The sequence below is a fragment of the Eucyclogobius newberryi genome, unplaced genomic scaffold (assembly GCF_026437365.1).
Source record: "Eucyclogobius newberryi isolate DKJ021-1_F unplaced genomic scaffold, fEucNew1.0.hap1 SCAF_2, whole genome shotgun sequence".
NCBI lineage: Eukaryota > Metazoa > Chordata > Actinopteri > Gobiiformes > Gobiidae > Eucyclogobius > Eucyclogobius newberryi.
In genome coordinates this window covers 39106992-39129977 of record NW_027315834.1, presented here as the reverse complement: position 1 = coordinate 39129977, position 22986 = coordinate 39106992, and the positions used below count along the sequence as shown (strand labels likewise).

At 39.7% G+C, this 22986-nt stretch overlaps 1 protein-coding gene across 1 annotated transcript in view; it reads left to right on the top strand.

The window, feature by feature from the left end:
• trabd2a (TraB domain containing 2A) overlaps positions 1–22533 on the top strand; it is a 60941-nt gene extending 38408 nt beyond the window's left edge. The window contains exons 5-7 of the mRNA XM_072455268.1: positions 11946–12036; positions 18371–18634; positions 21889–22533. Coding sequence (XP_072311369.1) covers positions 11946–12036; positions 18371–18634; positions 21889–22138 — 605 coding nt within the window. The 3' untranslated portion in view covers positions 22139–22533. The remainder of the gene's footprint in view (positions 1–11945; positions 12037–18370; positions 18635–21888) is intronic.
• The last annotated feature ends 453 nt before the right edge of the window (positions 22534–22986 follow it).

Below are 22986 nucleotides of genomic sequence, written 5' to 3'. Positions count from 1 at the left end.
AAACCACAAATTTAAATATTTGCGGTGGCGTAATTGCCAATCCGGTTGACAGGCCTTGACGGTTACTGTACTTTGAAATGTTTGACTCTTTTCACAGACAATTAAAGTTTGCAGTTGGATTATTTGGGTTGGTAGGGAGAGTATAAATTGAATACCTGTCGATGATTGGGCTGGTGAGAGCGGTACACGGTAGGCTTTAGTGAGTGCGTGTCAGAGTTTCGCTCGGTAACGCAGGACGACGCGCGCTCGTAACTCACAAACTTGACTTGACAGTGTGCGGAGACTAAGCTGCTGGTGCTGCTGCAGGCTACAGTTCAAACACAGGAGTTTAACAACCGGAGTTATTGGTGTGAAAGGCGCAGTTTGGAATGTCAAAAGGATTCTTCAGATATGGTTAGAATGTATGCATAATATTAGGGATGTTACGCTGAACCTTCTGAGCAAATCTTCTCAGGGATTTATTCATCACTGTGCGTGTTGTGTGAGGATGTGTCATGTTTTTGTCCTTAATGTATCGATGCAAAACCTGAACATTGCTGCACAACAAATCTATCTACAAGTGCAAATGACTCAAAGGTGGAGAAATGTGTCAAAAAATGTATAATATAGATTTTTTTTGAAACATTTGAATCCCGAGTCTATTTACAATGTTCAATATGACAAACTTGCCAACATTTGATATTTCTGCACTTATTTTGGGTTGATTTTACAGCCTTTTAATGTTTTCTGCAATACTTTAACCCTTAAAGAGACATTTACATGCATGTTTTGCACATTTTTGATAGATTGTAATAACAGCGTCTGAATATCATCATCGAAATATTCCCTGAAATTATCGAGATATTAATTTTTGTCATTGTCGCCCACCTCTAGATGTTGCAACAGCACTTTTCTAGTACCTATTTTCTTCACCCATTCATATGTAGTATTTATTGTTTTGCTTTCATGTTTCTTAGACTTGTTTTTTTTATTTATTTGATTATTATTTTACCTCGAAATATCATATTTTGTAAAAGAAAGGTGTACTTTAACATGCAAAAAAGTACCTTTTTTCCAGGAGGGAAACCACTAAGACACACACTCAAGCAAAGACAAGCAGGATACCTGCTTGTCTTTGCTTGAGTGTGTGTCTTAGTGGTGCATTTCCTCATACAAGTTATATCTTATTTTATCTTGATGAGATGATATTGCCTCTCCACAGATCTGACCTGTAACTTGGCCTGATGACTTTATCTGTTGGTCTCCATGGAGATAGATACCGCAAAGTGGAGTAGATTCTTCCAGGCAAAGCAATAACGTCTCCACAAATCCAGAAAAGTCACACAGTGCACCTTTATTTAACCATATATTTTGCACATTGCAGCCATTACATCGACTAAAGCAGTTAAAATTGACCCTGATTAAATAGTTAGAACTACAAGCTTGGAAACACGTCTATATATGTTATAGCTACAATTAAACACCTTCTTAAAGTAAAATAAACAGCAGGTATTTGGATGTTTCCGCACCAGAAACACCACGCCAGTAGATTTTTAAGTTCTTTGGCTGCTTCCCTTCACTTTTCCTCTCTCCTCCTCAGCAGACGGTGTGAAGGTCCAAAATGTGGTGCTTTTTCGCGACACCTTGCGCTCGTAAACAGCTGCTTTACAACTGTTTGGGGCGGTCGTTGACAAGAGTACACACATGTCATCTGACGCCATTAAAACCAGAACAGACCCACCGCGCTGGAGCAACAGAAGGCATGAGCGCTGGGGAGAACGAGCCTCTGCCATTAACGCTGGATCCACTCCCAGACTCCCAACGCTCCTATTTATTTAGACTTGAACGGTGTTTGGACAGTTTGACGTGCCATCATGTGGAATATGTTTCTACCGAGAGCGCTTGTTTGTTTAATTGTCCCTATCATATTGTCTGCGAGGTGCCGTGGGGTGCAGAGATATAAATGTTTTATGACAGCAGCAGTAAAAAAGGACATGTCTGCTTTCCGCCTTATTAAACCAATGAAAGTAAACCGGCTATTACTCATATGGCAGGTTTCAACTCCAAATTCGAATGATCAAAAGTCGGATATCAGAATAGGGTTTAATGCCATCGCTCGAGTCGCTGCGTTTTGGCATTCTCTTTCTTGCTTTCCGGACAGATAATGGCACCACAACACAGTTCAAACTGAAAAGAAATCCCTCCCCAGGTCGATCAAAGGCGGCAGTTACACAGCATTTTATAGCGTAATATTTTTTGGACTTTTGATGCAATTAAATTCTGCATTTACAAATCTACTGTGAAATTTCAGAAAGCAAAGCGTCAAATGTTATTTTTACTTTGTATTTCCCAACACTGCGTTCTGCTTTTCAGAATGTTTTATCTTGACTGCCACATATTTTACTATAACCATTAAATTCAGTTTCAGCTTTGTGTCGAGATGATCCTTTTTCTAGTTCTTCACTCACGTTGCGCGGATGAATTTCTCAATATTTGTGAGGGATTACTGGTATGTAGACTGCTGCACACTTCACAGCAAAATAATAACATAATTACACCATATTCCTCAAAGCTCTCTAACCCATTACTGCAGCTGCAAGTTTGTGTGACCTTTTTGTTACCATTACTGTGTAGAAAACAATGATCTTAGTTGATAATGGAGCGCTGGATCACACGTTTTGACCTGGTCTTGTGATTTCCCACCAGTCGCACTCAAGATCTTCGCGGACATAACACCAGAACATTTTGGGAGAAACACAAGAGCATTTCAGCGCCGCTTTTAAGATGTTACTTGTGCCTGTTTCACCTGATCTGGTCTATGTCTGCCTCTTCTTAAAAGGCTGGATAAACCTGTCGCTCGCCTCTGAATAACTAACCGCTGATTGAGTAGCACCTAAACATGCACATTTGGTTGCACACTCTGGGTCAAAGGTCGGCATCTCAATACTTGAAAGATATATTTCATAAGGCCACTCTCTCCTTTCTGTGGGCGCAGTAAATGCTTGTCAAAACAGCTTGTTGTGATTTATTGCAAGCTCTGAACTCCTCACCCCTGACCCCATTCAAACTCTGCAGTATTTCCCCAAAATGCACCTGGAACCCACTCTTTTACACTGCTGCCCAAGGGCTAAGTTTCATTCGGCTTACAAATACCTGACTCCTATATGAAAGGGAGAGGCCGGGCTAAATTATATCTCTCGCTCGAGCCAGCAGCCGTGTTTCCATTGATGATCCGGAGTAGGGATTGTTATATGGGTGAGCTGTCCCTTCTCATTTTGGGTGAAACATAAAGGCAGAGGAGAGCGCCGGAGCTGGAGGCGATGGAGATATGAGCAGACAGAGGAAAAGTTGACGGCAGTGATTTGTGGCTTCGCTTTTTTCGTGGTGCAGTTATTGAATGCGCGCCCGTCTCTGAGGAGCCGAGCCTGTTCTGGGCATGGTTCTGGGTCATTCATGAATGGCTCTGTGTTGTTGGGCTCTGAAGCTGTGTGTAGCGTTTCTCACAAAGGGAATGCACTTAAAGTTTATTCACAATACAGCGTGTGAGACATAAAAATTCTCTCATGGCACATGGCATGTTTTGAAGTCCGTGCGTAGTCCAGATTGTGATTGTTCAATTTCCAAATTAATTAACAACTATCTAAATAATCGATTCCTCCTCAGTTGCAGCCTCATACTTTTAAAACATGTTAAGAACTGGCTAATAACACATTATACCTCACCATCATTATGTGCTTTCTGTTCCTAAGTGATACATTACACATAGATAGACACATAGATACATTAATCCATATATATATATATATATATATATATATATATATATATATATATATATATATATATATAGTATACTATGTACCTTTACTTGCACTGTTTGTATAATTTGTATTGTGTTTTAGGACGACCATTTACTATCGGTTCAGGGACTACAAATGAAAAATAGCCAACTGTCCCTGATAAATAAACCAAATAAATAAACAAGATTAGTTGGGATTAATCAATTAAACTTGTTTCAGTCCTTTTATTAGATTTAAGCACGAAAAAGCTGTAAAGTGCATTAGATACATTAATTAAATTGACAGGAAGTAAATTCAACGACGTCGAGGCTGGTGCAGAGCCTGGAATATGTGCTTTGTAGTAACGGAAAGTGTAAAGTAAAGTTTGTGTGGCTTGGCTCACCACATCTTCAATTCCCTTTAAACTCAAATCATGTTCATTTGTCTCTGCCATGGTTATTTATAAATAAATCAAATGTGACCATTTTGCAGTGACATAAATGGATATACGATTATATATGACTGTCAAACATGGCTGGCGGAGATGGAGCAGGCCTGCAGTGAACATGCTTTTAGCTCAAACATGACTCTAAATAGATGTCTCCAACTGCACATGATTAGGACAGAGCTTTTGGGAATACATTACACTGTTGTACTTCAGGAGTCCCGCGGTACATGGACATTAGGTTACTGTAAATTTACCACACAAATGTAGTCATGTCATCAAGCTGCTTCATAGAGTAAACACAGGCCTTTCAAAACTGTTTAAAAATGGGGAAATAAGTTCAGTCAAGAATTACTGGTGATCACCTGCCAGACTTGAACTCAATGAAAAACATGCACCTTTGAACCAGAAGATCTCTGGTCTTCTGGTTCAAAGGTGCATGTTTTTCATTATCCAGCCAAAAAGCCTGTACATGTGGTTCTGTTCTGTCCTGACCCCTTGTGGCTGTATTTGTTTAGATGTGTTCCTATCTGAAGCCACATTCATAGACATGTTGCATAATACTAATTTCAATATAGGGGTATATATGCACAATGGCAGAGTGGTTAGCACTCTCGTCTTACGTCTGGATTAAGTTTCCAAGTAAATTTGATTCCCTGACCACTTGAAGTTTTCTGCATGTGTTTTCATGTTCTCATTTTCTCTCTGAAGCACAGTTTTCTCTATAAACAAATATAAGCACCAAAGGCTTATATGCTCTTGTTTGTTAAGTTTATTTACTTATTTGGTGTCAGCCCGTGTAAGCTTATAAGACACACAAAAAACAACATATTTACTGAGACAACTGCATTTCAATTCAGTTTATTTTTGTAACGCCCAAAATGACATCAGCAGTTGCCTCAAAGGAGAAAACATGTTTTAAAAACATTAAGCGTCAGCATACTCCAGCCTCTCTTCATCTTAGCAAACAAAGACAAATTACAAAACAATTGAAATAATTTCATTTTAAATATCAAAGGGGGTCCTTGGTCTGAAAAGTTTGAAAACCAATGATATAGACATGTCTGCTCTTCTTCTGAGTGCAAGTGTCCCATCTCCAGAGCCAGATGTCAGCTGGGCACACACTGACCTCAGAGCGACATAGGGGTCAGGAGCTCAACTGTCTTTACTTTAAAAATATATATATATATACAAATGTGGGGATGGGATGTCTTTGTAAAGTACTGTAAACAGGTGTAATCTTGGTGTAGTCTTGGCGAGACAGGCTGTTGTTGATTTACTGTCCACGCGTATAAGTTGTGTACATAAAAGCTTAGTTACGTCTTGAAATTGCCCGTACGAAAAATGAATCAAGGCAGGCCTCTTTCTCTCACCTTTACAGACACTACCTCTCAGTAAAACGAGACACTGAAGGTGGCACCGCACGGCCTTGGCACCGCTCCGTGCGCAGTGTCAAAAGCGCTTGGCCAGTCCCACGTTGTATATCTTTGATCCGCGGCGCACATGCAGTGAAAGGCCGGTGTGTACTGGCCTGGCCTACACAGAGCGGAGCGAGCTGACACATGTAATCCCTAACACCGCTCCAAAGTGCTGCTCCGCCACCACAAATTCAGCCCAACGTTTATTTAAACAACACCGGCACACCACAGGGCTCTTATGTGCTCTGGCTTTCATTTGTGCTGCCGAGCATAAATTCTGAGCTCCAATATGTTCGGCGGTGCAAGACAGTCTCTGCGCAACACAATTCAGCCGTTTGTGCAGGTATGATAAACAGTGATGCAAAGGTTAAGTCGGGAGGGGGTCAAACTAATACAGAAAACAGTTACTGCTTCATAATCGTAAATAATCTCGAATAAGCAGCAGTAAGAGCGTTATAAAGAACAAGGGCTTTTTTATTCAACTGTGTACTAGTTCATCTTCATGTGGTTCATGTACTGAAGCCAACATTGCACTTGATAAAATAAAGGTAAAATAAAATAAAATATATGGTTTTATGGAAGTATAGATACACTGTACACTATTATATAACAGTAACCATTTAACCAGTGGCTTTATTTTAGCAATATTGTTGTGTTTTTCCCCCCTATACATACTTAAGTGAAGCTTTATGATACTTTTGTTGTCATTTATGTTTAACTTCATTCTGATTGCGGTCTAACAAAGCATTATACCTTGGTATAAGGTATTGTAACATTCCGCAGATTTAAGAGGAGCTTAACATTCATATAGGCTATAAGTTTATTTGCAGAACACAATTTTTACACAAAGTAATTCAAAGTGCTTTACAGAAAAAAGGGGGAAAAGCTTTAAAATCAAACAAAAACATAAATAATCATACATGTTACTTCAAAAGAGTGCTGGTATGATTGTCAGAGTAGATGCCCAGATTTCTATAAAACTATAAGGCAAACAAATTGTAGAAGCTAAATATATTTTTGAGACCTAGTCAATACCTCTGACTTATTACAAAGTAGCGAGTAAGTTAGCGGCACAAGGACAAAGTTCAGTTGTCCCTCATTCGTCTTCTTTTCTTTGAGTTTTGTGTTCTGAGTCCTGACACACATCTCTGTGCTATTCTTTCCTGCTCCTCTAGTGCTTTGCAGACTTTACATGGGCTCCGCGTCAAAATACACTCTCCCTGCACCAACCTCTATAGAAAGTGTTAAAGAGCAGATCCTTATCACTGTCTAGCATCTCCAGCCTTAACTTGCTTCACATGCCTTCTCTTTTTGTTTTGTTTATTTCTTCTCTTTTGTTTGTTGAATTGAGTAGGACTCTTCCTGTCTATCTCATTTCCTTAATTATCTCCACAGACTTTTTTTTTTCTTTTTTCGTTTGTGCCCCTTTTTTCACCCCTTGAGATGTTTTCATTCTTCTTCCGAGACTTATTTATTCAGAGACGTGGCTACGATGACCCGGCTTTTTGTGATCGCTGAACTTCTTGCCGCTTATCTCCAGTTTGAGAGGCTTTCCTGGCTGGATCCAAAAGCTGCTGTTTTGTGGTGCACTGTTCCATAAGGCTGACTTTGAAAGGTGCAGTGATGTGGAGGTGGCAAGTGAATCAAGTACGTCTGTATGGACATTCCTTAGCATGGCAAAAAGTAAATTTATCATCAGAGTGATCCCAAAGAAATGAGTAGCGTATGATTTATGATGGAAATATTTCGTAGAGTGGTATGATTTCTAAAAGCATACATGACATTCTCAGGCAGGCATTTCACACGTTAGGAATTGAGTTACACCTCCACCTACTGGCAGCAGAGATAATTATAATGGTGGGATGAAAAAAAAAGAAATACAACCCCTTATGTTTTTGATGAAGGGAATAAAAGTATTGGTTGCATAATATGTGTCCTTTAAAGGTGCACTACCTGGTTGTATTCATGGAGATGTTATTGCTTAGGCTGGAATATCCCACATTATGGCTTAAAAAGTATCTGTCTCTTAATAATAAATACAAGATTGATCCGTCTAATGTTATGCCATACATTGCATTATAGGAAAAGCAACATACCCATGGAGACAAACAGGTGGACAATGTTAATATGTACTTGTAAGTTATGACCGGTCACATATTTGCAGAGAGACCCTCCCGTTGTCGTCTTCTACACCTCAATTCAACACTGAATCTGACAAAAATGGTGCTAAGCTATTAAAGCCAAGTGCATGAAACATAAAGCAGAGATATATTATATCAATTTTACGCTGCAGGGTCAGCATTAACTTGATTTGTGCATTGATGAATCTGATATTGATATGAAACACTATGTGGCCTGTTCATTTCAGATGCCTGCAGTGCAGCGACAGATACTCTTTCAAGGAACTTATATTTCAATGAAATGGTTTGCTTTATTCAATTCCGTCTACAATGAGCTTTGTCTGTCGTAAAATGGAATAAATCATTGTAATGTACTGTAGTTAAAGCAAAGAAACTACATCCATATCTGTGAAGAGGTGCCCTTGTTCAAGGTTTTTTATGTAGCTATAAAGACACCTGTAATTGAATAAATGTAAGTTGAAAAAGTGAAATGCTATACTGTGGAACATTTCAGACAAAACATTTGAATCTTAGATTAGATTGGCCTTTTTTGTCCCCGGAAACGTTTCCACTGCACTTTATCTGGGTTAGTGCCACTGGGGCAGCCTGCCAGGAGCAGTGATCGATGCAGGGCAGCGCCGGGGACGCATCTCCAGATCTTGAGCTCGGCCAGGACTTTCACTAGAGGATTTTACCTTTTGTACATGTTTGGGGTCGATGGGGAAACCGGAGCACTCACAGGCAAACCACCCAGACACAGGGAGAAACATGCACACTCCACAGAAAGTAGGAGTAGAACCCACGACCTTCTTGAGAGTGCAAGTCACTCTGACACTGTGCTAAACTAAAAAGATGAGGTAACAACATATACTATGATACTTTGCTCCATTTTAGCACAGAAAACATTTGCGGTATATTTTAAGTCTTTGGACTATGACAGTAATTATTTGTATCAAAAGTTGGTCAAGAAATAAAGAAAAAAATGGCATATCTACAATACTGCCTCTTCAAAATACTGCAGATTTGGATATTGTTACATCCCTGTTTCTGGCCAATTTCAGCACTGGGAATGGGCTGTATTGGAATTTACCTGAGGTCTTAAAAATCAGTTAATTCAGCTGGACTTTTGTGTGCCACATGTGATTTTATAGAGTTCGCGGAAGTAACAAACTGGAAATATGGCCCCAGAACTTTATTGTCATGTTGGTTAATACAAGCGCTCATTCAGCCGTAGGGGGTGGTGGTCCTGAGTAGCAGAACATGTGTAGAGGAACAGTGAAGAGGGAAACGTAGGTCACAGCGCTGCCTCCAGCTCTATTTATCCAACATGCTGTAATGTTATGAGAGCGGCTGCAAGGGCCCACTAACAACTTGTAATGTAAATATTGGTGTGTATGGAAAAGGAAGGCTATTTAAGGCTTACCATATGTTCTAATAATTCAAGTGGCCCATTTGGTAGACTTTGGCTCTCTTCAAGGATGGACACCACTGTGGCTTTTATTGGCCACGTCTTCTATTGAGTACAGGTGGGTCATAATGCAGGGCCTTTGTGGTATTAGAAGCAGATTTAGCACTTCCATAAAAGTTTAATGTCTGGGGTCGAGTTATTTTAGCACTGATTGCTTTTACTTATGGTCACCCGTGGAAGTTTTATGCAACATATTAGACTTCTGATAATCCTTCCGATGTACATAGCGCTGTTTGGACACTCAAAAACATTCACGCTCGTGGTGGTAAGCTAATTCAGAAGCACAGACAGAGGCATCGAACCCTCAGACCAAAAGAATCACGCACACACACACACAATTCCTTTTCGTTGTAATCTACTAAAGACATTCTTGGTTGACTAAGACATGCCTTTTGCAGTGATAAGCTGTGGGAGATGATGGGTGCACCAAAGTTACTTAGTTATTCTTTGATTTAACCTTTCTTTTCCCACAGAGTAAAATTTGTCTTTGATTCAAGCTGAAGATTAAACTGATAATTGTCAAACAATTTCACACTATGCTTTCTCCTTTCTGTGATCCATAGGCATTATTTTAATCATAATAGCATAGCAACTAGCAACTAGTCGACTCTATTATTGTGTATAAATTATGAATGTCTAAGACTCCACGGACAGATTCCTCGACAAAACAATTAAGGCCTACAGATCTACAGAACAGTCAGACATAACCTTTGGGTTGTCAGGTAAACACTCTAACCCCTAAGTCACTGTCGCTCAAATACAGGTTTTCCCTTTTGCAAACCCCACAAACTACATCTGATACATTGTTGATGAAAGAACAGCATTATAACATAGCTGAAAGTTGATTTTCCATAATATAGACACAGACATATTTGAATGAGTATATTTGGGCACCACAGTGCTGTCATATGAAGCATGGAGGTTAACACTCAGTAACTGTCAGCTGTGTGAGCATGTGAGGTGAGGCATGAGGTAATGTGTGAAAGAGGGCCTTCAGCTTTATCCGTTCCATCTCCTCAGGCTCAGGCTCTGACCGAGGGAGGAGGCCATACAGTGGAAATATTGTACCACCGCACGCATTCTGCACCATTACTTTAACTTTAAAATGTATGAAATTGTCCTAGAAATAATTTGAAGAAACAGCTGCTTGAACTCAGTCTTGCTCATTACAAAGTTATGCAATTGACACTTATTAATGTACTTATTGGGACTTTAAACTAGTTTGACTTTTAACGATTTAATTTGGTGCAATTTATTCCTGGTGCCATTGGGCTTTCTGAGTTTAGCTGTAGCATCTTCTTCAAGCCTCCAAAAATACAACTTAACTTCAGAATCAGAATCAGGAAAGGTTTATTGCCATTGCCACTGAACAAAATTCACAAACATATTAACATAAAAACTTGAAAGTGTTGTCAGACATTTGTGACATTTTGGCATACAGTTATATGGCATTACAAAGCCTAGTTCGATTGTCATAATGCAAAATTGTGTCATAAACGAACATACAGGCATCAAATGGCAAGAAGATGAGTTCATATGGGAATTTAAAAATATCTGTACGTTTTTTTCAAACCAAGTTCAAAACAGCAACCAAATGTCTAACTACATATGATTTTACCTCACACGGTCCAGCCAACCTTTTAGTGTCAAAGATTTACCCAGCCTTAGTTCTGGTGGCGACACAGGCACCATGGCGGTGTCCGTGGTGCACCGGCCCAAGTCTCCATCAATGGCCCTGAGCCAGATTAAAGTGCTGGGCCCTTTGTTTACAGCGGCCTGTGATGGCACGGCTGAGCTGCCCCAAACAAAGGGCCCCTGCTCCTCTTTGTCAGAGCCAGGGGAAGAATGGAGACCTCTTGACATGGCAACCTGAAGCCTGAATGCCCCCACTTCACCTAGCCTGAGAGGGTCAGGGGCAGAAACAGCGGCGAGAGTGGGAAGGGAGAGGAGCAAGGTGATAAGGAACCAAGGAGGAAGTAGATGTGAACAGGAATAGGGAGTGTGCTGTGGATGGGGAACCAATATATATAATGTTTTGTTTTAAATTGCTTTTCACTTTGACAATGGTTCTAGATTCTCATCACTCTGAAACCTATGGATTTCACAAAAAAGGGACAATATCTTACGAACAAGGATATAAGGCATTTATATTTTCCATGGGGTCAGACTATTGTCTGGGGGCCGGACTACAAAACTGCACCACAATTGTATTATTTATATGCAATATCCACAAAGAACCTGCAATGATACTATTCAACATAAATCTATTGTTTCACTGAAGTAAACAAAAAATAAAACAATATTGCTCTGTCAGATAAAAACAGGGCTAAAGCTGGACTAAGCAAAGACCAATCAAAAATCAGACTTGAACTAGAGCAGATCGTAGCAGCAGATCTAGAACTAGACCAAGTCCTGATTCTCTGCTGCTGTTCACAGTAGGTTTGCTCATTTTATTGACTAGCTCTGGTATGAGGTGATATTTCTGAACGTTTGTGGCCAGATTTACAGACAATTCACCTTCCTGTAATACTTGAACCTCAACCATGACATTTATTTGCATGTTTTAGCACATTGAGGATGGATTTTCATATTGAACATCTTGTTTTTGTACTTTGTCTTGTTATAGCACACACTATGCTGAATAAGACATAACAATTTAAGACAGATAGAAACAATTGGCAATAGACACCCCTGTCGTAGACTCTAGTGAAACGGTGTTTCCTCTTTGTGTTGCAGGTCACTTTCTTGGCAACAACACGGTCATTGATGTGCTTCGTCGCCAGGGATACGAGGTGGAGCACACTCCCGCAGGCCAGCCAATAAGCAGGTAATACTGCTGCTTTGAGAGTCCATTTATCATGCACTGACACTACCAATGGACTTTGAATTAGCTCCTCGGAGTATTTAATAGCTACGATTGCTACACATGTAATATCACTTTGCAACCTGTGTACATTTGAAACTGAACATTGCCTTGTTAACCAAATATATAAATACTTATACAATTGGATACTGTTTTGATATGTTTTGAATTAACCATTTTGACACAAATGCATTGCATTTTAAGGAGACATTTTTTCAAGTACTTAGTATCAAACTATAGCATAGATAAATCCTAATGTTACATGCTCCTCATTTCAAATAGCGATATTGATCTAAAACAGCTTTGCAATAGAAACAGGTCCATTTACTTATTTTCAAATCTCCGCCTCTTCATTGTGACATTTGTAACTCGCAGCAGATTGTCATTTGCATGTTTTTGTTTTGGAAAAGTGGCTACATGACATTTTAAAAGTCTTACATTTTCAAATAATCACAACTAAGTACCGAACAGTGGGTGGGGCTATGGGGTAGGGCCCAAGCCTCAGTTGCAGGACAATACAATAAGATAAGATAAGATAAGATATTCCTTTATTGTCCCACATGGGGAAATTTCATTGGTGCAACGCAGGTAGATACAGAGGTAGATACAGAAGAACAGAACACTTATAGGAAGTCTGAAAAACACTTTCAGTAGAAGATCTCCTATAAATAAATAAAAACTCCCATAGACAAATAAATACATAAATACCATTGCATGTGATCCCGACAGTAATTGCACATGAATATGTGTCACGACAGCACATAGATTGCACATGAATTCCAACAGTAATTGCACATATGACAGAATTGCACATCAGTATTAGGTTAGGTCAGTATTGCGACGGGATAACGTGACGATCTCCGGGTAAGACGACTGTTCTCCGCAGTTTCATGAGTTCCTCCTTTGTGGAAACGCGGTACGGCGCCGGCCGGGGGGCGGGGCCGGAGCCGGGGGGCGGGGCCGGAGCCGGGGGGCGGGGCCGGAGCCGGGGGACTCAGAGCCAAGACACATCGCCACGACACGACGAAAACACTCAATCCAGCCGAACAAAGTCAAAACAAGTTAATTTAAAGCGATTCCACGGCCGGAGGGCGCGGGGGGGGGGGGGGGGGGGGGGCTGGTGGGCTCGCTCGGAGCTAGCTCACGTCACAACAACACAACGAACGCAACGAAAAACGCTCAAATCCAGCCGAAAAAAGTCAAAAACAGTTGAATTAAAAAACTATTCCAGCGCGTGTCCCTATCGTACAGTAAAATAGAAAAAATATACTAACTATATTTACAAAATATAGGAGATAAAGCACAATAAGTGTGAGAAAGAAGAGAGAGCGTTTACACCGGGCTGCCAGCTGTACCAGCGCCTTATGACATGCATGAATCAAAGAAAATACAACTGTAAGTAAACCTATGATGAGGAAACACTGTTACAACAAGGTTAAATGCCCAATAGATACATAATATGTCCCGTTTAAGGTTCAATATTTATTACAAATTATCTGACACTCAAATAGATGCAGTAGTAATTGAACACACATGAGCCGCTTGCCCAGACTGTTTTATGCACTACCAGTTGGTCTCAAAAACAACAATTACAGATACGCGAGCTTAGGTAAAGAAATGTGGGCCGTAAAAGGAACAACTCTCTCAGTATGTCTCCTGTAAGCTTATGTTTTGCTTTGGCTTTAACCGAGCAGCAGGGATATCCCAGGGATGACAACCCAAAGCAGGAAACGCTGAGATGACAGATTGCGCAGGAGGCAGAAAATATTATGTTTCGCCCATAGTTGTTGTACATTACCATTCCCTCTCCAAACACAAGCCCATATTTTATCAGCATAAATTGGATAAAGTTTCATGTCTCAGGCGTTTTTTACAGATCTTGTGTCGCTGACAGGAATACATGCATTTCCCCGCTTCTTTTTTTTTTTTTTTTTTTTTACTTCGACTGTGTTTAAAATCATTTTCGCAGCGCACACAAGTCCGCAGTGTTCGCGAGCAGAGCCGAACCAGATGTCGGGGTTCCGCTTCAGCCCTTGTGAGAAATATGTTGTCTGCAGATAATCAAAAACTGAAAGCAGTAATTATCCTTTGAGTGATTTTCCTTATTGGAGTGCCTGCCCTCTCCATATGTTTCTACACACGAGGCTGAAAGGCTTTATTAATCTACTTAACTCAGTCGACACAAGAGAGGAGGCCCCGGCATAATGTGGTCATCACTCACAATAGATTTGATGGACAAATATACAAATGGTCAAACGAAGAATGAAAAATGACTTGGCAGAAGGATGTTTAGGTGAATTAGTTAAGTAATGAGGTATGTTTGTACATTTACATGGATAATTGTATATTTTATCCCTAATTACCAATCACCAATTGCCAAAAATGAGTTGCAACTCAAGTTTTATGGGAATCTATTAATTACATTTAACATGATTGTGCATGTAAATGAGAGGAACTGCAAAGTGAGAGCTGCAACAATTAATTTAAATAATAGTTACTTGTAAACTATGAAAATAATGTTTATTATATTTTGATAAACATTATTGTTAGCGACAGATACATGCCAAAGACCTTTTATAACGAGAGAGCAGCATTATTTCATCAAAATGTCAAAACAGAATAAACTATTTGTGTTTTTCATTAATAATACACCTAATTCAACTACAACAATATGAGTTGGTTGATGCCCAACAAACAAAAATAAATATGATTAGAAATAAAAAAGTTTAAGTTAAAGGTGGTATGGACGATTTTTTTCAGCAAATTTTTGTATCATATTTCCTTGTGGCGTGGATAAATCATTTGTCCTGCCACGTATCAATCATAAAACGCACCTTTCGCTCACCTGCAGCCGTGTGCGGTTCGTGCTCACGTTTCCGCGTGCCTAAGCGCATGGATCTATCATAATATAGTTCCCTCAGTGTACGGGGCAAAATGAAGACGGAGAAAGACAGTTCGAGCTGACGCAGAAGTGGACAGAAATCTACGGGAGACGAGAGATGTGATGCGCTCCGTGGCGCCAATAAACAAACGCACGTGTGTGTTGTATCGGTCCACACGGGGGAGTGCGCATGTGCACGGGGGAGTGGCATGTGCACGGGGGAGTGGCATGTGCACGGGGGAGTGCGCATGTGCACGGGGGAGTGCGCATGTGCACTTCCGCCTGCGTTCTCAAATCACAGAAAAATCGTCCATACCGCCTTTAAAGTAAAATAGCCTTCTTGGAAGTATCACTTGACAACAAATATCAAGATTTTAAATCCATAGCAAGACCTACAAAACCATCTTAAGTTGAAGTAAAGATCTCAAATTAACTTTAACTAAAAAGTAATAACACAATATATTTATCTGGGTTATAAATAGAAAAGAATCCTGCCTTACTGGCACATCATGAATTTTATTTGGACATACGGGCTTTAGGCAAACGGAGGATGAGCTCCAGGGTGTGGAGCTTAAATAGGGCGTGGCACCTACGCCTCGTGTTCAAGGGTTTCCTTATAGACTGCCTGTTATACCAACTCCATTCCACTGCAGTCTGTTTTTGACAATCAGAGTCACGTGGTTTCACATTGGAACACTCGTCTAATGACCTGGAAGCTTCTCCAGTGCCCGGTTAGTGTTAAAGGCGGCATTGATATGAAGCACTTTCTAAGTCTGGCCGCGCCCGGATCAGAGTCCGTGTACTCCCAGCAGGTGACAAGTTGTAAATGAACAGTGCAACATAACATTAACAAATCATCTGTCGATTCATGAAGAACTAATCAACTTATTTACAGTATAATATTAAAACATTACAGATGCAAACAAAAATAAAAAAGAGAGTATCTGAGTACATAATGATGATGGATGGTCACCAGTTAGCATAAATAAGCTAGTTGTGCTATCAAACACATACCTGTATACACAAGAAAAATCTCACCGCCCCAGCCTATTGCAATAGCAAAGTCTGTGCACAATGAGGGCAATATTGTATTTATCTGGGAGATAAAATCATTTGTTGCATGATTGTGTCAACATGCAGACAAAAGTTTAGAATAAATGCTTTTCTAATAAATCAGTATTTCTAACCTAATACTGATGTGCAATTCTGTCGTATGTGCAATTACTGTGAAATTCATGGGCAATTACTGTGAAATTCATGGGCAATCTATGTGCTGTCGTGACACATATTCATGTGCAATTACTGTCGTGATCACACGCAATGGTATTTATTTATTTATTTATTTATTTATTTATGTGTCTATGGGAGTTTTTATTTATAGGAGATCTTCTACTGAAAGTGTTTTTCAGACTTCCTATAAGTGATCTGTTCTTCTGTATCTACCTCTGTATCTACCTGCGTTGCACCAATGAAATTTCCCCATGTGGGACAATAAAGGAATATCTTATCTTATCTTATCTTATCTTATCTTATTTTTCTATTGGAAATCCTTAGTCTGTTTAAAAAGGCAAATGTGATTCTTTCCTGATATCGTGAAAACCAGCCGATACGTCTTCCCTCCTTTACATTATTCTTTGGGTTTGTCGCTAAAAAGACTGAATCAAGTGTACGTTAGTTGTTGAAAGTTCAGCGATGCTCTTTCTTCCGGTTTCACATGTTTTTTCCTGCTGTTTTCAAAATGCCGATGGTAGCAGAGATAAATCTGGCACGATCCCCGGTGGCCACCAGTAAAGTGCGGTTGAAAGGCCAAACCAAGCAGCGCCCGTGCCTCCTGCTGCGGAGCGTGTAGTGCAACCCGGCATAGTGAGGCGCAGTGTGGGTGGCTATCTGCCCTCTCAGATCTGCTGTGTGTGAGATCTGTGCCGAGGGAGTCTACTTTCACACACACGCACACACTGTGGGCCCGGGTAAACCCCCGCGTGTCACCCCTCACGCTACACTCAGAAACTTTAAAGACACGCACAGCACCACCAACAAACCCAAGCCACAATTTAACATGTGCACAGCCACCGACGTTTGCTGGTGACAATGCAGTTTCTGAGGTGAAAATACCACTACGCCACAGTGTTAATCCCTCGGTTTGAACTGTGGCTGCACATAGTTCTTAAGCCTTTACGTCTCTCGTTCTTCTTTTTTACTAATCAGCATTTCGGCAAATGTTCCATATGACTTTAATTATTATTTTCGAGATCTGAATCAAAATCTGAGCAACTCATAGCGTGCTGCAAAGTTGCATCTGTTTAAGAAAGTTGAAAGGATGGCTCATGCTGTCGTCCTATGCGAGTCATTAGGATCTGACACACGTAGACGGCCCAGATGGTCTGTTTGAGACACGAACAGGAGTCCAGTACACACTTGTCCCAGAGTCAAATCAACATGTTGCACAGTAAAGTATCGGTCTATCTGAACAGAAAAAGATAAGTGGATTCAAACAGGTATTTATGCAGCGTACTCATTTTGAGTAACTGTATACCGCTACAGTTCATCTCAAACTCTTCGTTTGCTGGTGTTCAGAATATGGTTACTTTACTAAATACATTATTTCTATATTATACAGCTCTTGTATGTGTGATTTTTCCTTCTCCAGTCAGTGATTAGAGAGGACTCCAGGAAGAATACCATAGTTATTGCTGCGGTGATGACTAACCACGATCCAAAAAAATAAATACATAAAAGTGATGAATACCGTACTAAATGCAGTAAAAACAGTATAACAATCTAAACATAAAGCTGTTCTTATCCTATGTTGAATTTTACAGTGTAATATAAAAAAGTGATAGTATAACAAGTATTCAGAATAAAGTCCATGTAACAGCTACAAAATACATTGTATTGCAGGTATTCAGTATTCTGTAACTAAATACATTTACAAAGCATTCTGGCGTACAGTCTATCATTTACTCCAGTCTTTTTCACTTCTTGCACAGTTCAACACATGCTTTCAATGTACTTGAATGTTTGTACATGGTATTATGAGGATTATCAGTTTGAATGCACTGGTGATGTAAATAGACTCTACATATGGGTACTTTGGCTCACATAATTTGACTGTGTGTAATTATTCTTGGTTTGTATAAACTTGTGTATTCTCAGAGTAAGTGTTCGCATGTTCCTTCACTTCAGACAAGTGTTTCTCATCACCAAAGGAGTTCTGGTTTTCCCTTCATGCCTCCCATGCCGTACTTTTAATTTGTTTTCTATAAAACCCAGTTAATGTTTCCTATTAGTGTTGTAATAGTCATGGGCACATCTGTTACATCCTGTCCAAACATAACAAGATCTTTCCTCCTTTGTCTGCTTCAATAATATGCATTATAGGCCACCATTAAACCATCGTCTGAATGTCTTTTCTTCCAGACGTTTTTCCTCTCGACCCATTTCACCTGATTCGGAGGACCACCACGAAGACTCCCCAGCTCTGGAGCCGTTCTTCCACGAACTCCCCCACCACGGACACGACCAGCTGGACGAGGAGGACCTGCCTCACCTGCTCTTTCCGCCCGATAGCCTGGAGCTGCTGGAAAAGGCCGAGAGAAAGATGTTGAAAAAGAAACGGAGGAACAAACAGAAGAAGCAGCGGCACCGGCATTTCAACGACCTGTGGGTGCGCATCGACGACAGGTGAGAGGAAACACGAGACTATGAGCGGTTAAAAGGAAATTTAGAATCGCAAAAGGTCATAGGTGAGGACAATGAGAAAGCCAAGACGGAAAGGATGTGAGAGAAAGGGAAATCCTCAAGTGTGTAATAGACTCTATAGAAGTGAAGTGACTGTTCCGGATGTGGCGCTGCAGGCCGGGTATCATGTCTCTGTAGTCCACACACAAACCCCGCAGTGCAGAATGAGTCCGGACTGGTTTGGGTATGTGTGGGTATCTTCTCCTTGTGGAAACAGCAGCCCGGGAATTCCTCTCGAGTATCCGGTTTAGAGTGTGCACACTGGCCCAAGGCAGGGACTAACCGGACAGCAAAACAACAGTGTTTAGAGCGGCTTGTTGTGGGATGCCGTTTGTTATGGCTCGTGGACAGAAGCAAATGCATTTTTTATAAGGCTGCCAAGTGTTTTTTCTAAACCATAGCGTAGCATTTTGTATTCAGTAAATAAGAAACTATAATATATATTTCAAGTATGAAATGCAGTGGATGTTATGTTCAATAAGAAATTATAAAATGCATTTGGCTTGTGTAACTTTTCTTTTAATTAGGGTGCACTTTAGGGCTGCAACAAGTGAATCAAGTAATCACAACTAATTGGCTATTGAAATAATGTTCAAGTAATATTGTATTTGAATACTAAATTGTTAGTTGGTCCATACACAGACTCCAAATCATGCCATGTGCAGAGAAAAGAGTTTGATAAGAATAAGACGAATAAAATCATTCTACAACAACAGGTACATTTAATGCCCATTCAAAGCAACAACATCTCTGGTGGCTAATAGTGATGGGCAGATCGATACCAAATATCAATGTATCAATACTGACAGAGGTATGGAAAAATATTGATACTCATGCAAACTGATTGATAGAATTTATTTGTATTTTTTGCTAATAAATTTAGTTTATACTTTTGTAATACATTGTTCATATTTTAGGTTTTCAGCTCATATATGGCCAACGTTAAATTGTTAATTTTTCAATGCATTTTAGTACAAAACTCATTGGTATCAGTATCGGATCAGTATCACAATATTTACCATAGTATTACTTGATTTTGAATAAAATAAAAAATCAATGATATCGCCCTTCACTCGTGGCTGACCCTCACCTGAAAAGCAGTGCACTTTCAACTCAATGCATGTATTCTTAATCAAGCTAATCACTATAGCCATTGGTTACCATTTCAAAACATCTTGCTTTTACATTGTTTTAATCCCAATCATACTCATATCACATTGTTATTCACCACTGTGAGTTATTCTTCTCAACCTGCACTTACATGTAAAATGATGCGTGAAATTCATTAATTGACCCATCTACATTTTTTCCTGTTGACAAATGTTCCTGGTAGTCGTTTGCTTTGGCCTTGTGCTGGAAAATATAACCCAAAGTTTCATAGTGAACAGAGGTGGTTTGTGCTCATGTGTGTACATTCTGTCTGAGTACGGCTGTGTACAAAGTGCTCGTGCGCATGTCTTTGTATATTTGAACGTCTGAGAAGGCGACAGAAATGACATGCCATAACCCTCTGTGATATTGCCCCGCCTGGTTTTCCTCAAACTTTTCATTTTCTGGACACTTTCAGTCAAAACGTGTAAATAAACCCCACAACAGAGCCCAGTTTAGGCAAGAAATGTTGCTCTTATTCACGGAAATTCTTATTCATCTTTGCCAAGTCAAAGGTAGTTGGAAATTTGGGTTGGGAAAAATTAAAGCGAGCCAAATATTACATCAAATGAATATGCAACGGCGCCAATTTTCTATTATTGAAGCCAAAACAAAAATAACAATGATAATTTGTAACTTTCTAAAGCCCTATTCCAGTCAACTGCATACACCAGACTTAAAATATGAGTGGGAGGTTTCAAAGACAACACATTCAATAATATCTTAAACATTAATCCACCAAAACTCGTAAAATGTCTAAGTCTATTCAGTGCTCAGTTGTTTATACTTGGAGAACATGCAAGTTTGTTTTGTCTGGCCACGTCCCAGTCCAAACCTCATATAATAATACAGTCGGCTCCATATCAAATGAGTTAATTGCTACATGTGTTTACACAAAAATAGCACAGGGGATGGGGAGGCTGATAAAGATTGGCGGGAACAATATTTAGTGTAGGCAGAGTAAGAAAACAGTAGACGTCTGCTCATTGATTTATATAAGATCCCTGCGCTCGTCTTGATTGGTCATTTGACTCTGCATTTGCTATTGTTAGTAATTGCATTGGGACTGTGTTTATTACATACTTGATCGTCTTTGCCTGAATACAAGAGCATGCTATGGCACTCTTTGCTGCTAAAACTAAAATATACCTAACAGCCACTGCTTAAACTTAAAATTACCCTTTTATGTATCATCAGAGGCTTAAATTAGAAAAAAGAGTTGTTTTTTCAAAGCTTATGACAATATATTTTTGGAATCCAAAGCGACCGAAAAGCTGTGCCGCTATTACAGAGGTTGATATTCAGGGTGAATTTGGATCATTCTCCCAAAATCATAGGATTTGATATTACAATAAACCTTGTTAACGTCTACAGTGCTCTGCTCTACGCAAAAAGTATATATTATTAAAAATAATAATAATAATACTTCATGATCTACATAATATTTACAAACCCTCGAGAACCACAACTGTCCCGTTTCTCTATAAACATGACAAAGCAGTGTCTTTTTGCATCAAAGTGTTCAAACTAGCTTAATTTTTGCTTTCATCAGGTGTTTGCACCAAACAAAATATCGACCTTTACTGGAACTTTGAAGCTGGTACGTTAAAACGCTAAAACGCCCACATACCGGCCCAGTATATCAGTCTATCTTCTCAGAAAGAGAAGTCTGGGTTTAGAACCAAGACTTCTATTTCTGCCAATCTAAGATAGAACTTGCAGCTATTGAATGGACTAAACCAAGGCTAGCTTCAAACTGGGTTTCAGATGCTAATATTCAAATTGCATGAGGTTATTTTGATTGCTGTAAAGACAATGATGAACAACACATATTTAAATGACCGGGTTCTTTTTAACTTAGACAATAGCACATTGTTGTCCATCCTCATCTGAACGTGGCACCATGGAGACCAAACCTGAAAACCTCTAAAGAGATTACAGTCACAATCAGGACGTTTTTCATCTGTAAACGAAACATGCTCAGCTTGACCAAATCAAAAAAGCGTATTGTTTTTCAAAATTTAACCACTTCTGTTTTGTTTTTGCAGCAGCATTGTCCGGTCCCCTCCTCCTCCTCCTCCTCCTCCTCCTCCTCCTCCACCTCCTCCACCTCCTCCACCTATGGTCCGAATCATCAACGGCTACATCACGGTAAAGCCTCCGGAGCGACCGCAGCTCCTCAACTACGACTACCATCACGTTTCCTCAGCAGCGCCCAACGTCTGCCTCCTCCCCTCTCTGCTCACAGCGCTCGTCTGCCTCATAACCCTTCAAAATGTACAGACTCTTGAACTATAGAGAACTCAAATGTGAATATTTGTACAAACTTTGTGAGGAAAGTACTTTGAGGTTGGACCAAGGACGCAAAGGGAACTTATTCTGGAAACGTATGGACTGCAAATGGGCGTGGACGAACTAAAACCCCAGTATGACATTGCCTAATATAGCAGAAAATGGACTTGAAACTAAAAAATATGGCTATAACACCGTGAGTCTGAACGGTGGAATAACTGTATGTTTTTTTGTAAATGTTTATATGTATGTGAGCTCTTAACCCACAAAATGTTGATGTTCTACCTTAATTTATTCTTCCATTTTAGAAGAATGTATTTGATGTTGTGTGATGGGGAGATTGTACATATTGTTTAAAAGTCATAGATGTATTTTAGATATATAAGAATATAAGACGCTGGTGTTGTTGTTTATACATTTATATATAAATAGATTTTCGGTATATTTTTGAAAAGAGAATCAGGAACTAACCACATGGCCTGAGAGGAGCAAGTGTCAGTGTTATTGTCTACACACAGCAGGGTTCATGTTAATAAAATACATGTTTAATTTATTTAACGTCTATAGTTTGGCTGTAGATTTGATGAAACATTCTCATTGTTTTTGTGTATTACAAGAAGAGCCATTGCCAGGTGAAATGTTGCTGTCTGTTTATCCACGTTCATAATGCATCTGACACTGTTTACCCATTCACAATATTCCTGTTTCACAGTTTACTTCTGCATCATATGATTGTAATAGTATTACCATGATAAAATAAAATATTTATCTAGATTTAACCTCGCTTGTGTTAAGTTTGTTTTCTATTAGCTGATCTAATGGTGGTTGAAAATCATGTATGAGACTAATAAAGG